The 15,647-nt window shown below is 53.2% G+C and overlaps 1 protein-coding gene across 10 annotated transcripts in view; it reads left to right on the top strand.

Moving 5' to 3' along the window:
* The first annotated feature begins 1,025 nt into the window (after window positions 1–1,025).
* TLE3 (TLE family member 3, transcriptional corepressor) overlaps window positions 1,026–15,647 on the top strand; it is a 50,024-nt gene continuing 35,402 nt past the window's right edge. For 5 of the 10 annotated variants that reach the window (XM_075896817.2, XM_075896819.2, XM_075896816.2 and 2 more), the window contains exons 1-4: window positions 1,027–1,701; window positions 2,048–2,148; window positions 2,777–2,840; window positions 3,932–3,976. In XM_075896817.2, coding sequence (XP_075752932.1) covers window positions 1,678–1,701; window positions 2,048–2,148; window positions 2,777–2,840; window positions 3,932–3,976 — 234 coding nt within the window. In that variant the 5' untranslated portion in view covers window positions 1,027–1,677. Of the gene's footprint in view, window positions 1,702–2,047; window positions 2,149–2,776; window positions 2,841–3,931; window positions 3,977–15,647 lie in introns of all 10 variants that reach the window. The other 5 variants (XM_075896822.2, XM_075896821.2, XM_075896815.2 and 2 more) reach the window with 2 other exon arrangements.

Genomic DNA, 15,647 nt, shown 5'->3' with positions numbered 1-15,647 from the left:
GTTTTCACCTCTCCGGACTAGGAGAGATGCGCTGGGCAGCCCGGGGCAGCCGTTGGCTGCCGGACTCTTGTTTGCTTTAAAGGCTCCATCGCCCCCCGCCCCGCTGCTCCAGCAAACACGGCTTTGTGTGGCGTGTCACCCCCGCGCTCCTCCAATCCGCTCGGGCGACTGTGTCACTTTAATGACATTACCCGCGCTCGTCACGAAAGCGGCTCAGACTTGAAAGGAGACCAGGGGAGGCAGAGGAGGAGGAACCAGGGAGTCAGGGATGAAAGGGGCTGCCCCACTTTGGAGGAGCCCCCCGGAGGTTTCGCAGCCCCCTCGCCCAGCCTGGCGCATCCGAGGGGCTGTTTGCTTGCGTGGGGATGGAGGGTGGAGGCAGGCCGGCCATTCTGCGAGGCTCCAGCCTCTTCCGTGGGTGGGTGGGGGGCTAGCCCCCCCATCTTCTCGGCCTAGCATGTTATCGGTGCTAAATCTTGGGTGGCTGTAGTGTCCGATGGGCCTGCTCGGAGCTTGCTCAGGGCACGGGCCGGTTCTCGTTCACAGGCCGGATGACTCATAACCCGCAGTTCACACCCCGCTCCCAGCGTCATTCCCTGCTGGGGGAAGCGGGTCCCCCCTCGCACACCCGACCGCATCGCCGCCTTGCGAGAGACAGAGCCCGGGCTCCAGAGCGAGTCCCCTCCCCAGGCTACACACACGCGGAGCCCCCTAGAGCGACTCTCCCGGGGGGGAACCCCCCCCAAAGGGCTCCCCCCCCACTTCCTCGTGGCCCCCAGTTCCGAGCTGGAGGCGGCTCCGGGGGGGGGGCTGCAGCCGCGGGGGGTGCGGAGCCGGCCGGGCACGGATGCCTCTCGGAAGCCCCCGCCCCCCAGCAGCGGGGCAGGGCCGGCTCGCTACTTTCCATGCCGCCTGGCCGACACAAGCGGGCATTGTGACGTGCCCGGCGCCGGCGCCCAGTCGCCTGTCGAGCTGCCCCGCCCCACGTGGGCTCCCCGCGCTGCCATTGGCCCGGCGCGGGGACTGGGGCTCCTTTTTTGTTACACTTCACTCGCTCCTTGGAGCGCTCTCGCGGCGGCTCGGCCCCTCGTGCGCTGCCTCCTGCCTTGCAGCCCGTGGGTGGCATCGCCGGGGTCCCGGGCCGGGGGTGCAGCCGCCTCGCCTCGCCTCGCCGCGGGGGCATGGACTCTGCGCGCCCGGGCAGCTCGTCGGCCTGACCCGCCCGGGGGGGACCCCCCGCTGCAGCCGCGCGGTGGAGTTATGGGGCCGGCGGGGATCTGAACCGACGCCCCCGGGAGGGGACGCGCAGCGGCCGGCGGGGGCGGCCTGGCGCGGCTGCCCCCTCTGCTGCCAGGCGGATCTGGGATTTGCGCCGAGGAGCCGCGGGGGACTTGGGGGCCGGCGCCCCCCGCCGCGCGGAGAAGGGAGGGGCCGGGCCAGCCCCTCCAAAGCCGCCCGCAGGATGCCGAGGAGCGGGCCCGCCGCCATGTGCGCCTTCCGCCCGCGGGCAGCCGGGCTCCTGCTCCCGGGGCTGCCCGCCTGCTAGGCGCGCCCAGCCCGGGACTCCGCTCCGGCCTTTGTTCCAGTGTTGGCCCCGCCGCGGCCCGGCCCGGAGAGGAGGCGGCGCTTGGGGGTCGGCGGGGAGGGGGGTGACTTGGTGGCCGGCGAGCTCCTGCGATGTACCCCCAAGGCAGGCACCCGGTAAGTCCCCGCCGCGCCCGGGCTGCGTGCGCCTGGCCCCCGTGGCCCGCCCCCCTGTCCTGTTTGGGGGGGATGGGGGAGGGGCGGGTGTTTGTGCTCCATCGACCCTGGTGCGCCCCCCCCCCGCGTCTCCAAACAAACAAGCCAGGGAACTGCCCGCTGGGTGGGGGGGGGGCAAGGCTGCCCCGGCGCCCCGATCCCCCAGCGAGCCAGCCAGGAAACTTCCGGGGTGGGGGGGGATCTCCGGTCTTTACTGTGGGGGCGAGGGTGGCTCTTTGGGCAGGGCCCCTCCTGCCCCTCTGTAAACGTCTCGCTTCCTTCCCTGCGCGGCTGTGCGCACCCCCAGGCTCCCCACCAGCCTGGGCAGCCGGGCTTCAAATTCACAGTCGCTGAATCCTGCGACCGGATTAAGGACGAGTTCCAGTTCTTGCAAGCCCAGTATCACAGGTAACCGCTTCGCTGGGCTCTCTCGGCGCTCTCCCCCCTCCCCTGCTTATCAGAGGTTAAATGTTTAATGACAGATTTTAAGTGCACACTAGAGCGTGTATTAAAATGTCTTTAGAAGAACAATTTATGGCTGTGTGTTGACTAGCATCCATCGCCACCCAAGCCTCCTTTTGTTCCTCCCTGTGTGTCATCTGGGAACTGCCCCAGTTTTTAACCCTCTGCCTCCTGGGAAAAGCTGTAGTATCCCCCCTCCCCCCCCAAATCCCTGCTCTGTGGGGCCCTTATAGCCTCCCCCTCCCCATCCATTCCAACAGCCTCCTTTCTCCTCGGAGAGGTTCCTGCTTTGCCATCAGAATCCCGCCCCCACCCCCCCCAATTAAATCCCCCCTTATGCTCTGCTCAAATGTCCCAGCTTTCCAGCTTCTGCTGGCCTGCTAGTGATTGGGAGGCCTAAGGTGTCAATTTCAGAAGCTGTTCACACAAACCAACCAAGGAAACCCGACTGCTCCTGCTTCTAAGAAGTGTGACTCAATATGGTCTCCCCCCCCATTTCCCCCCCACCGTATTGACATGTCCCTTCATCACTGCGGAGCCTTAACCATATATTAATTCTGCTTTATCCTCTTAGTCTCAAAGTGGAGTATGATAAGCTTGCGAACGAAAAGACCGAAATGCAGCGCCATTATGTTATGGTAAGAGTCTTTAATCAGATTTTTGCATCAGACTGCAAGTGGCATTAGCTGATAATGGGGCCAGGGTGGAGGGGCTGCATCCGGCCCAAGTTTTTGCTCTTCTGTAGCTTGCTTGGCCCTTTCCATGTTATCGGGCTGGCTAGCTGTAGCCACCCCCTAAGGACAGCACCAGTACTTTTGGCAGCTTGGCTTCCTTGCCCTGTTTTGACAGGCACTGATCAGCTTGTGTCCTTCCCGTGTATTTACCAAATATCTGTCTTGTGCCTTAGGACAAGCAGACTTAAAAAAAAAAAAAAAAAAAAAATGGAAACCTAATACTGGTCTCCTGTTAACTCTCTCCTCTGACCCTTCCAAAGAGGATTTTGACGCATTTTGCGGCAGGATTTCTGCTGACTCTGGATCTCTCACCAGAGTCCATGTTTGTATCGTTGCCTAGTTAAAACTTTTTGCAACTTGCTGACCCCTGGAGTGTTTGGACTAACTTCTGAGGTTAGGAGCCAGGGGTCAGACTGCTCCTTGTTTTGCCGGAGGCCAGAGAAGGCCTGTTACAACATCATCTCTCCTAGTTGCTTTGAGGAAAGTGGATTCTTTTGTTGCTACAGAAATCTTTTCACTCGGGGCTGCGTTATGGGGGCAATAGGTGAGGTGATTCTTTTGATTTGTATTTCTAATCAATTCGGCGTGACCAGCAGTCATCTCCTGGGCATGTGGGAAGAGCTACTGGCCTGTTGCCTGACTCCAAAAGAAGACCTGTAGGACACAGGGCAGAAAGAACTTTTTTCATTTAAAAGGAGAAGTTAGCCAAATGGTAGAATATTAACATTGCTATTAGAAATACTGGTCACATTCAGCTCCTGGTCTCTGCTTCTTGTAACTAGCTTATAGGGGGAGAAGATAAAGGGGGGGGGGAAGAAGTCTCCTCTTGTTAAATGTCTGTTGAACTCTAAGCAGGTGTGTGGCTATTGCTTACGATTAAAATGTCCTTGTCTAATATGCTCTAAGCACAGTTCTGTAGAGGAGCCTTTTCTAATAATAGTTTTATGCAAAAGCAATAACAACTTTTTTTTTTCTGGCTTTTTTTCTCTCTCCAGTACTATGAAATGTCGTATGGTTTGAATATTGAAATGCACAAACAGGTGAGTGATTCTGTTCCATACCCTGTCTTCCCTTCCCTGACCCATGAAAACAAAGGCTCGGTTTTGATAAATTAAAAGCGCACTGTTCAAATTGCTGGTGTTACGCCACTGTGGAGCTGTTGGCCAGGGTGTCTATGACATGAAGTTGACGGAAGTCCAACTTTTTAAAAAAAAAAATTGTTTACAAGGAGAGATCAAAGTAATACTGTACATTCATTCTGAGCCGCCCGATCGGTACGTCTTTTGTGTATGATGAAACATGAAAAACCCAGCTAATTTAATACAGATCTGATTGTTAGTGCAGTTCAGCATTCTTTAAGGTCATACTTCTAATTAATACAGCGCTGGAATGTCTGAGGGAAGAGCCAATTGTCTTGTAGCCTATTAGCATCCAGAGCACCACCGTGTTTCACGTTCTACATCTGGAAAGGGAAGAACTGCTTGCAACTGCTGTCTGCTCAAATGTATCATTTGCCTCAAGGGAAAGCGGGAGGGGCGGTTGCAGAAATGTGATGTGCTGCCTTGATAAGATTAAAGCTACAGAGTCGAAAGTCTGGGGAAACTTAAAGGAATGAAGTTAGTACTGAGATTAGATCTGACTAAAAGTAGTTCTAAGAACTTCAGATCCATGTAAGGTGACATCAAACTGATTTGACTCCGTAGTGTTTTGTTCCTAGCAATGTGAATTGTATCGATGCGCTTTGAAATAACAAGGGACTGCCAGCGGACTACATTCAATCCATGTTACTTAAGTACACAGTGGAACATGCCTTGCTTATCTCCTTTCTCCCCTTCAGTTCATGCAGACTTGTTAGATGGGTATAATTATTTTAAACCGCCACAAAAATAATTAACGTGAAGTGTTTAGTCTTGCCAAATTGCTTCTTGCTGCTTCCTCTCTGACGGGGCTTCTTGGCCGGGCAAGGATCCTGTGATTTACAGGCCGATTTTGATAGTGCATGTGCATTCATCTGTGAGAGAGAGCTGTAGATTAGCTAAAGTGGCCCCTTGTTTGGATAGTGACCTGTGTAGGGAGGAATGCAGAGAACGGTGAGATGACTTAGCGGCAGAGGTGCTTTGGGAACCTATAGCATGGGGATATAGCCAAAGAGACCTGTGAGAAAGGAGTTTCCCGTCATCTCTGAGTGACGGGCACCTTTTGGCGCACTGTTATTTCCTGCTGCTAATGGGAGTTGTGTGCATCTGCCAAGAGGACAATAGACTCTGGAAAAACTTTGTGAGGATACATTTAGGGACGCGGAACAAAACAAAAATGTGCTGTTTTTATCCCAGGATATGTGGGACCTCTTAACGTAGGCTAGAATTATTTCCCCCCTCTCCCCCCTCTTTTTAAACGAAGGTTGCAAATCCCGCAGTTCTGCGCTCTTGTGCACAGGGTCCGAAGCTAGCAATTTGTCTAAAAATGAACAGCGCGCACCCCATCCGTGAGCATGTCGGACTCAAACTGCCCTTTGGAGCAGATCTGATTGAATAGTGAATGTCAGGGAGCTGGGTGGAAGTGGGGGAGGCGGGTCAAAGGGGGTGTGTGTGTGAAAGCTGCTCCAGGTTTGCCAGGGCCTCTGTGAGAAGCGGATTGGACAGACGGTTAGTTCTGCCCTTAGTTCCAGTCTGTAAGGCGGGGGGCTAAAATGAAATTCACCCTTTTTAGCAGCATCAAGGGATGGGGACATGGTTTGGCCCTGGTGCTTCTCTTGAAACGCCTAGCTGCAGAGTTGGGGTGTGTGGACTCGGGTTTTCTGTAACGTTGCCACAGTGCTGTGACAAGTGTTTATAGCTTGGGGGGGGGGGGGGAACTCGGGGTAGGGAGAGATCGGGTGCTCTGTCTGGTGTTCAACTGCTTTAAAGGTCTAACCAAGACTATTCTTCAAATGATCCCTAAGCGGAGCAAACTTGCCTGGCTGCTTTCGGCATCACTAGTGGCTGTCTGTGCAGCACCTTGCATTAGAATTGGGGAGGCTCTCTAGGTCAGTGTTTCTCATCCCCTTTTTTATAAAGTACCCCCTTTTCAAAAAATAAGTACCCCCAAGACACACACTTTTTTTTCCCTACCGCTGCAACACATTTGTTTAAACCACTTAATCGTGACTGGGCAGGCGATGACATTTTGGGGTGTAAAAAGTTAGAAAAAAATGCTGGAAAACTTAAAACAAAAATTCAGTTTCTCCAAATTTCAGTTGTTGACGTGCTCCCCCAGATGTCTCTGGAGTACCCTCAAGGGCACTCGGACCACTGGTTGGGAAACACTGCTCTAGGTGAAGCTGTTTATGTGGTTTCCTGGCCGATGATGAGCTTGATGCTGCAGAAAAACCGAGCCACCCTCTCTGCCAGTGAAACTAGAGTCTGTTTTCTGACTGGGTGAAATGAGCAAAGGGGGGGGGTGAGAATCCAGAAGAGGGAGGAGCAAATCTAATCTCAGAGGTTTTGTCACTCTCTTCCTGACAGCAAAATAAACCCGCCCACAAATTGCAGTGTGGGTCCTGGGTGACTCTGGTTGCGGGTGGCTAGTCCTGAACAAACAAGTTTATCAGTGACCTGTTTAGCGGCTGACTTGTGTTTATCTGCACACAATCAAGTAGACTGGAGTGCCTGAATTATTCATGCAGTGTCCCTGCCCTCCAGACTTGACTGCTTGTGATTACATCTGCCCGAGACAAACATTGATGGATACTTCATCTTTAAGCAAAAGGGGATTGCCTGCCTGTAGGCTTTATATAACAGATTATCTCTTCTGCACGGAATATTAAACGGAAGCGTGTGTGGTTTCTCGCCACCGAATCACACTGAGAAAGAAGAAGAAAGGTGATTGCAGGAAGGACTCCAGAAGACGGGATGGGCGGAATTATGCATGAAGTGATAACTCGCCCTGAAGCCCATGCAAAAGAGCATTGCTTCCAGTCTCTGCCACAATCTCTTGCGTTAAGTAAAGCGGGAGCTTCCCCAAATTCAATCTTCTTAATACAACTTTTACCTCAGTTGGCTTTAAATCTGCATTTGCTGCCCAGGCAGCTTTACAGAGACTTTTTTTTCCCCTCCTTTCCCGCACGGCTATCACATGCCTCCCTTTTTAGTGGTCTTATTTTGTTTTTAAAAGTTGGCCGAAGTAATCTAATTAATTGGCAATCCAGAAAAGCCCCTAATCACATGCTGGGAGAGAGAACGCTTTGTGGTAAATATCCCACATTTCGAGTTTGGCTAAGACTCCGCGCCTAAGTACGTCTTGTGTTTAGAGTTAAACTAAGACTTTGGCCTTGGAACGCATTTAGAGCATATTGACACTTTCCTGAGAGAATCCTGCCTCTTCTGGAATATTCCAAGAACACAGTATACTTTCCTCATCCTCGTTAGCAAGGCGTGCCAGATAAGAACGCACTAAACACTTGAGCAGCCAAGGAATTGCTTAGTCTGTTACTTTCTGACATCTTAAGGTAGAAACACAAAATAGTTCCCAGCTACGTGTTAACCCTTCGTGGCAGCTGGCTTGTGAATCCCCACCGTTCCCTCCTGGTTTCTGGATTTCCTGCCAGGATCTTTTGAACTTGAGTCTCTGAAGCAGCCTTGTTTTGCCTTCTGCTGCTGATCATTCCAAAATGCCTGGCTGTGACCCGCCCCGCCACACCCCCTCCCCGAATTCAATTCTCATCAGTGAAGCTCTCTACTTTGCTAATAAGGATAGCAGCCGCAAATAGCTTTCAACATGCCATTGACAGCCTGGCTGGAGAGAGCACTTGAAGCAGTGCTAGACAGCTGAAAGTACCCATAATTGTGTACCAGAGTGAGCCGCGCACTGCTGAAGGACCATATTTTCATGTGCTTAAAGAGACAATACCCTGGCTTCCACAAATGCTTCTAGTGCTTCACCGGCAGTATTTATTCACCCCCTCCCTTTTTGATTAAGGTTTCATGAGGTGGGAGGGCACGGAGAGCAGCAGCAACCGAAATCCCTGATGTACCGCCGAGCAAATGGCATAAACTCCAGCCGATCCGAATTGTGTGTTCTGGTGAATTGGGAATGTTCGAGTTAGGTCTCTTCCGTTTACAAAGGGGACAAGTTGGCTTCACTTCAAGGGGCAGAACCTTGAAAGATCACTTAGTAAGAATCTCCCCCCCCAACCCCTGAGACAGGTTTTTGTCGCCTTTTTTTGTTAGTTGCTGAATAGCATTGTGCCACATCGGGAGAGACTGCCCAGTAATCTGGCGGCGTGGGCTCCAGTCCCCGAAAGCTGATGCCCAAATACGATTTTTAGTCTCTAAGGTGTCTCAGGACTTTTTTGGGTTTTGCTGAAACAGGCTAACACGGCGACCTCCCCGAAGGTGTTTTCAGAGTCTTTGGCAACCGGTGAGCCAAACGAGCGTCCTCCTCCCAGTGCTTCAGACTCGCACGCCCCCGTCCGTGCTGCACGGTCCGATAGACGGAGTCATGCGTCCAGGCACTGCTAGGCGGGGATGTTTGCAATGTATTCGGACACGCGCGTGAAAAATGGTGACCGGGCATGCACGTTAGCTGCTCCTCGTACCTTGAAGTATCAGCATTCTCCCTGGGACGGCTCCTGTCGACGGCAGCAGAGAGCCCCCACAGGCGAATTGGAGCCAATATTTATAGTAGCCTCCGAATGTTCTGTGGCAAGAACGTAGCAGGTTTGCAACCAGCGGTCAGGGAAGAGGGAGGAGTGAGGATAACAGACTTAGTAGGGTTGTGCAGACGCTGTTTGGCAAGGCGGCGGTAGCGACTGCATTAGAATTGATCGGGTGGGAGCCGGGGAGGGCTGTGAAGGTGCATCGTAGGGGTGCCGTGATGTTACGTGCACTGGCAGGCTCTGCTTCAAGATTTCAGATGGAGGTGGAAGGCTGGGTCAGACCTTTGGAAAGTTGGTTACAAATGCAGCTTCGCTTTCGCTAAAGGGAAAGTAAGTTCTTCGGGACAGGAGCCAGCTGAAGGCAGCGTCCGTGCAGGCATCACGACCGTGTCTAGGTTTGTTTTGTTTCCTCCTCCCATCACGCTGGGGGCCAAAACGCTGCTGGTATCGTTGTGACTGTGCAGTACGCAGCAGGGCGGCGACGTTTCCGTGAGCACGGTCCCTCGGGCATAACTGGCCGCGTTAGAAACCGAGTGGCTTCGGAGGCCTTTATCGTGCATGTCTTAAGGGAGACCAGCAGCGTTTCAAATCCAGCTGAGTGCATTCTGTAGGATAGTCGTTTTAAACTTGTGTCCGTCTCTGAGGCTGGAGCAACAGACTCGTGAGTTTGAAACCAAGAGCATCACGACTGCGGTTAGAATCCCTTCCTGCAGTAGGAGCCTCCCCTGCCCTCTCCGCACGCCCGCCACCTTCGTTGTCTGTGCTCCCGTTGTGTCCCGGCCGTGCCGCGGGTTCCGGTGACCCGGTTGGAATAGCGGCTCTGCCCATTGTCCGAGCGACCTCAGAGGCTAACGCTGACCGAGAGCCGGGCTGGCACTGTGGGCGTGCTGGGGCAGGACTGGGAACTTGTGCCGCTGTTTTCTCCCTCCTTTGTAGCTCCAGCACCCCCAACCCCGACTAGAGCCCGAAACCAGACGGGTCTTGTGTAGCAGCTCCGGTTGCTGGGACAGGCTGGGGAGAAGCCGTTAAGATTTAAGACTTGCCTGTCTCCTTGGCCTTGTTTTAACAAGCCGCTTGGATTTGTCTCTGGCATTCTACAGCCCTGTGTGGCCTTCCTGCATGCATTCCGCCTTCCACTCCCACAGCCCCAAAGTCTCCCCCTCTCCCCCCACGGCACCTGGCTCTGTTGTCTTCTGCTCCTTCTCCCCTTAGAGCCAGGCTGTGTGGGAGCCAGTGGCTGGTTTGAGAAGGGGCAGGGCTATTTTTTGGCAGAAGAGGGGGCTGGTGAAGGATGGACAGGCTGAACCTCTCTAATCCGGCACCTGGCCGACGCCGGACCACGGGAGGTCGGTGTCTTCTAGCAACATCACCAACCCTTCCATGGCTTGCTGGGCTCTGAGAAGACACTGAGGGGGTCAATTCGAGCTAATGAACGGCACCGAACCCTGAGAGCCAGGGCTGGTGGCGGTAAACAATCTGTTTGGGGCCAAGGGGAACTTGGCCACCCCCATGGAAAGTGTACACCCAGCTCACTGACCTCGTGTGGACTAGAGGGGTCCACCCTGTCCGTCTGTTCTCTTGGGCACCGTGTACAAGCAGCCGGTTGCCTGCTTCACCTTTGATGGCCTCCTGGGATAGGGACCTGTAGCAGCGCTGTGATTGGATGCGGGGAGAGCGCACGGCGCTCACACTCAGCTCACTCCTCACCTCTTGTTCCCTGGCTTTACGCGTGTGTCCCTTTAACGATACTGGTAGGGAAAAAAACGCGACGTGGCTGGAAACCAGTAGAATGTGGCCACCCTGTGCATGGGCACTGGCCAACAAAGTATCCCGTGGGCCACGCCCAGCGCCCCGATGGGCCGCAGGTGGCCTGTCATGAGGCTGCAGGGTTGCAGGAGATTGCTGTGACGTGGGCGTCTGGCCACACTTCCACCTCCAGTTGTCTGTCCTGCGCCAGCGAAGCGCTTGGCGTGTGGTCAGATGGGCGTGGTTGCTCATCCGTGGCTGCAGTGAGCTGGCGTGCTTGGAAGTGAAGAGTAACCCCTCCAGTCCAGAAGAGTAACCGCTGCCGAGGAAGGTGGCTTTTTGTTATTGTTTAACCTCCCAGACCAGCGAGGATCTGCTCAGAGTGAAAAGTGCAACGGGCTATGAAACGACCACGTGTGGTCAGATCCTTGACTGACGCCGGCCCTGGAAACAGGGTAACTCGTGCCGCTTTGGTGGCATGGGCCGAGGCCAGGCCCTTGTGAGCCTGTCTTTGCTCTTCAGACAGCCCAAAGGCCTGGGGCTGCGGGCAAGGCCGACTGTGGCTTGGAAATCAAGCCAGTCTCTCTAATGCGAGTCAGGCGAAGCTGGTTGCCACGCTGGCTAACACCCTCCCAGGAGAGCAGGCAGCCCACGTCGGACATAGAAACGGGCGAGAACTGCCCCGAGGAAGTGCCTTAGACTGGCTGTGACTCCAGGCTCTCTTCACAGCCGACATGTCTGTCTGCCGCCTCTTCCCTCCCCCGCGCCCCTCCCCCTGCCAAACCCCACATCCTTTCTATCCCCCGTTCATTTGTGGAGCCGATCAGATTGGCAGCCCGAAAAACACCCCGTAATGACCCGCCTTGGCCTGGGTAATATGGTTTTACAGCCTGTTGCGGTCAAGCAAAGGCGCAATTTGCATAATGTTCTGAGGGGATTAGGTTGTTGAGGTTGCCATGGCGATCGAGCGGAGATGAATTGAGATTTTTCTTGGCACGGATTGCCCGGTGGCACTCGGGGGAGGGCGCCGCCGCTTTGGAAGGGGGTTGATGAATGGGCAGCCTTCCTGGGAAGGTGTAAGGCATGAAGCCTTCCCCTGTTCTAGGCGAGCCAGAGACCCCGTGTGGAGCCCGGCTAACTCTGAACGGGGACAAAGAGCATTTAATATGCTTGGGAACTGAAACATTAAAGTGAACAAATGTTTAACGATTGTTGAATCTTACGTTAACAGGAAACCTTGCGGTCGTAAACGGAGGGTTCCACACAGCCACTGGATTCTTTTTTTTTTTTTTCTAAATTCCACCAAGAAAGTGCCCTTTGAAAAACACAACAAACCCCCAGCACGTTAAATTTGCTCCCAAATCGTCGTTGCAAGTTAAAAATCGAGTTCCGCTTAAAAATAGCTTCAATAGCAAAAAGAACCAAAACAAGCTCAGTAACGTGGGGTGAAAGCAAGTGCCCCCTTTTTCCTCCGTGCAGTGCCCTTTTTGAGAAGTGGGTGATACTGTGAGGGGTTCTTTCCCCTGCACTGGGATGACCTTGCAGGAACTTTGCAGGCTTATAACCGGTGGGGTTTCTCCTCCTGGCTGCAATGAATAATCGGGCCCTGGCATGCTATAGGGCTTTTCAGGGCCAGGAAACACCAAAAGCCAGCTTCCCCCTGAAGTAATCCCTGCAAAAGGAGGACTACGGCGAGTGCTTGTTGCAATATGGAGTGCTATAGGCTTTGTTTGGAGGCATCAATATTTAATGCAGTTGTAGTTTTATGTATACTGTGATCAATAAGCCAATGCTGAAAGGACCTGCAAAGAGCTTTACCTCTCGTGTGGCGATCTGTGATCTCCTCGGAAGCCGGGCCCCGCGGTTGTTACCCACTGCATTGCTGCGAAGCAAAACCGGTGCGCCCTTCCTGAGCGGAGTGCCACACAGTGTAAAGCGTGGCCACGGGGAGGCAGCTGCGGAGAGCGTAGCATGTCCGCAAACCGCTCAGTTTGCTGTCCCGGGCAGAAGAGGGAAACCGCAGAGCTACATGCTGACCAGTCAGCCGCACCCCTCCTTCTGAAGCAGACTCGCACACTCAGGCGGTAGAGAGACGCGCATGCGCAAACGCCGCTACATTTGGGGGTCAATGGAAGCTGCTACTAACGAGGGAAAGCGCCATTTCGCTTCTGCATAGTAAAGTTTCAAGGGTGCGTGAAGTCGGTGTGCAGCTGTAAGCTTTGGAAAGAACCGCCATCCTATTTCGTTTGGCAGGTAGGAGCAACCTCCGTCCTAAGGCGAGGCCCTGCCATACGGACCTTGTTGTGAAACGAGAAGAAAGATAACTTGCTTCATCTTCCCTGGCTGCTGGTTAGTGGGGATGGAGAGCCAGGACTGATGGGTTCTGGTCTTAGCTAGGGATGTTAAGTATTGGTCAATTGAATAGTCAATTAAGCTTGTGAATTCGTATCGGTTACTCGAATATTCTATAGTCCTGGGGGTGGGGCCAGCAGCCAGTGTGCTCCAGCCTCACTCCCAAGGAACCCCCTGCCACTCTGATAAAGGGAGCCAGAAACCAGCTCCTCTCTTGGACCAGCTGCCTGTCACCCTGCGCTGCTGCCTCTGATAAAGAGGCAGCAATGTGAGGTGGCAGCAGCCCCTGTCTAGAGCGGGTCTGAGCTCCTGGACCTGGCGTGAGCTGGAACTCAGCTGGGGCGTCTGCCCGCCTTGTTCCTAACACACTTTAAATGTAGAGTGGTAGCAGGGGTAGATCGCAAGCCAGCATGGAGCCGGGCTGCTGGCCAGCCTGCTAAAAAATGTACTGGCGGGGGAGGGAAATGCATGTTGTCTGTAGCACTGACCGATCAGCTTTTGTTTTATCAGTTAATTGACTACACAATTACATCCCTAGTTTGAGCGCTGATACTTAGCTTCTGAGACTCCCTTTCCCTTCTGTAAACTGGCCATAACCCCCCTCTGCCCTTGTTGCAGGGACGGTACGAGGGTTCATGTTGCTGGCACATTTACAAGCCCAGGAGGTCTACCTGAGTGCCAGGGAGTGTCTGTGAGGTTGTGCAGTGCCTCACGCAATTGTAATACAAATTGGGGACGCCAAGGTTTAACTCTGTGGCTCTCAACTGGTGCTCCATGGACTACTGGTGGTCCATGGTGACTTTTTTGGTGGTCCACAGGAACATTGTCCGAAGTCACACGGTGTGAGCAGGTGCCGCCGTTAGGCTGTTTTACGCCGTGTTCACAAGCACGCAGCGCGTCACCTAGGACGCAAGCGCGTTGAGTTGCCAGTAACGTCGGTCTGAGGCTCTGAGCGCCAGTGTAGCTGCCGCCGTCATGCTGAGCAGTTGCTGTGTCGTTCGTCCTGTGCTACACGTGCTGTTTTACGGGTGTGGGGTAGTTGGTTTATAATGGCAACAACCGGAAAAAATGTCAAGCGCAAGTATTCGGAGGACGACATCAAATTCGGCTTTGCTTGTCAAAAGGAGGTGGTCCACGAAAATGTTTTGATTGGCCTGGTGGTCCGTGGACAGAAACGAGTTGAGAACCACTGGTTTAACTGATGAACCGGGTGAGGGCTGGAGCAGCTACCCGCCTGCTACAGACAGGGGTAGCTCCTAGGCGGTACAGCCCCGCCTGTGATGTGGGCAGGGGACACGCCAACCAGCGGGCGGGAGGGGGCCTCTCCCCCACCTCCCCTCTTTAATCGGGTAACCAGTTAAACAATACGTTGACCTAGTTACCCCATTAAATGGGCTTTTCTCTCCCTAATACAAATAGCTGAGAACAGATCGACGCTGCTGGAAACCTCGTGTGTTGTCGAGGCATTGGGGATGTACTTGTGTGTCGAGGCTTCCGACTGTAGTAACTTCCCAGGGGTTTCTGACTCCAAACAAAGAGCCAACGCGCAGCAAAGACGGCTGGAAGAGCTGGTGGAGCATAAGGAGCAATCTGAGCCAGTGAGGCATTGAAGAAAAAGGCCTTTTGGCTGCGTGCAGTGCTGAGGCAAAGGGGAAGGGGGGGGAAGGTATTTTTGAATGGGGGCGAGGTTAGTAAAATCATGTCAGGGGCTACTGCTACTGTGAAGAAAAACGGTTGAGTGTAAGAACTGTTCTTTGAGACAATCTCTCCAGCTGTCATGGGGCATGTAGTTACTTCCTGGCTCTCTGGAAAAGAAAGAAGGACCTATGTTAAAACAACACCAGTCGCTAAACATCTGCCTGCTCTAGTAATTTTCATTGCTGCACCGCCAGTGAGTGTTTAAAAAAAAATCAATTTAACTCACAACATCCCGTCTTAATGGCTGCTGCAAACCACTGACTTCATGTATAGCATAGCGGCCCAGCGACTTTGTGTGTTGCATTTTCTAACTCCGTATTTTAGAAGCTGTTTGACTGAAATGTCTGTGTGCGAAGTTGCAGTCCAGAATGCAAACGTACGTCTTTTTCATGTTGTGTGACGCTAAACTCGAATCCTCAATCTGTTAGAAGCCTTTAAGGGTGTCAGCAAGCATATGGACAACAGTGTGGCTGTAGTGTATTTGAATTTTCCGAAAGTATTTGGCATGGTCCCTCACCAAAGGCTCTTAAGCAAAGTAAACATCTTTGGCTAACAGGTTAGGTCAGTGTTTCTCAAACTTCTTAAGACTGAGGAACACCAAACAATTTTTTTTTTTTTTTTTTTAATGAACACCAAGGCTTTTTTGTTGAGCAAAAAAAAAGTCCCCTGCCCCTGTCAGGGCAGCCATTTTGAACTCTGTTGTTGTCCGCGGCACACCTCCAACCAGCGTGCCACGGAACACAGTTTAAGAGACACTGGGTTCGGTCCTGTCACGGATCGGTAAACTGGTTAAAAAGGTAGGGGACAAAGGGTAGGACTGAATGATCCGTTTTCACAATGGAGATGGCAAACAGGGAGGTCCCTGAAAGACTTCTCCTGTGCTCTTCAACATACTCCTTAATGGCTTAGAAAAGACGTGACCAGTGAAATGCTAAAGTGTGCAGATCGTTCAGTCCAAAGCTGCTGGCAAAGGGCTCTCCCAAAGCTGGGTGACAGGGCAAGAACATAGCCAATGTAATGAATGCCGTGTCGATCAGAGCAAAACAAGGCCCGTTGGGAACCTTATTTCCTACTGTACACACATAATGGAGCGGTAACAGCTAACTGGGACCTCACCCTCAAGACACGGCTCTTGGTGCCCTCCTGGGGAAGTGCTCTGACACTCTCTCCGCTCAGGAGCAATCAATATGGCTAATCAAATGTCAGGAGCGGTTACGAGGAAAAGGAAAAAGTCAGATGGGAAATGTCAGAATGCCCCTGTATAAATCCAGGGTGCACCC

The sequence above is a fragment of the Pelodiscus sinensis genome, chromosome 14 (assembly GCF_052426305.1).
Source record: "Pelodiscus sinensis isolate ZL-2025 chromosome 14, ASM5242630v1, whole genome shotgun sequence".
NCBI classification, from domain to species: domain Eukaryota; kingdom Metazoa; phylum Chordata; order Testudines; family Trionychidae; genus Pelodiscus; species Pelodiscus sinensis.
Note: the sequence above shows the minus strand (reverse complement) of the source record. Positions and strands in the feature narration are given on the sequence as shown.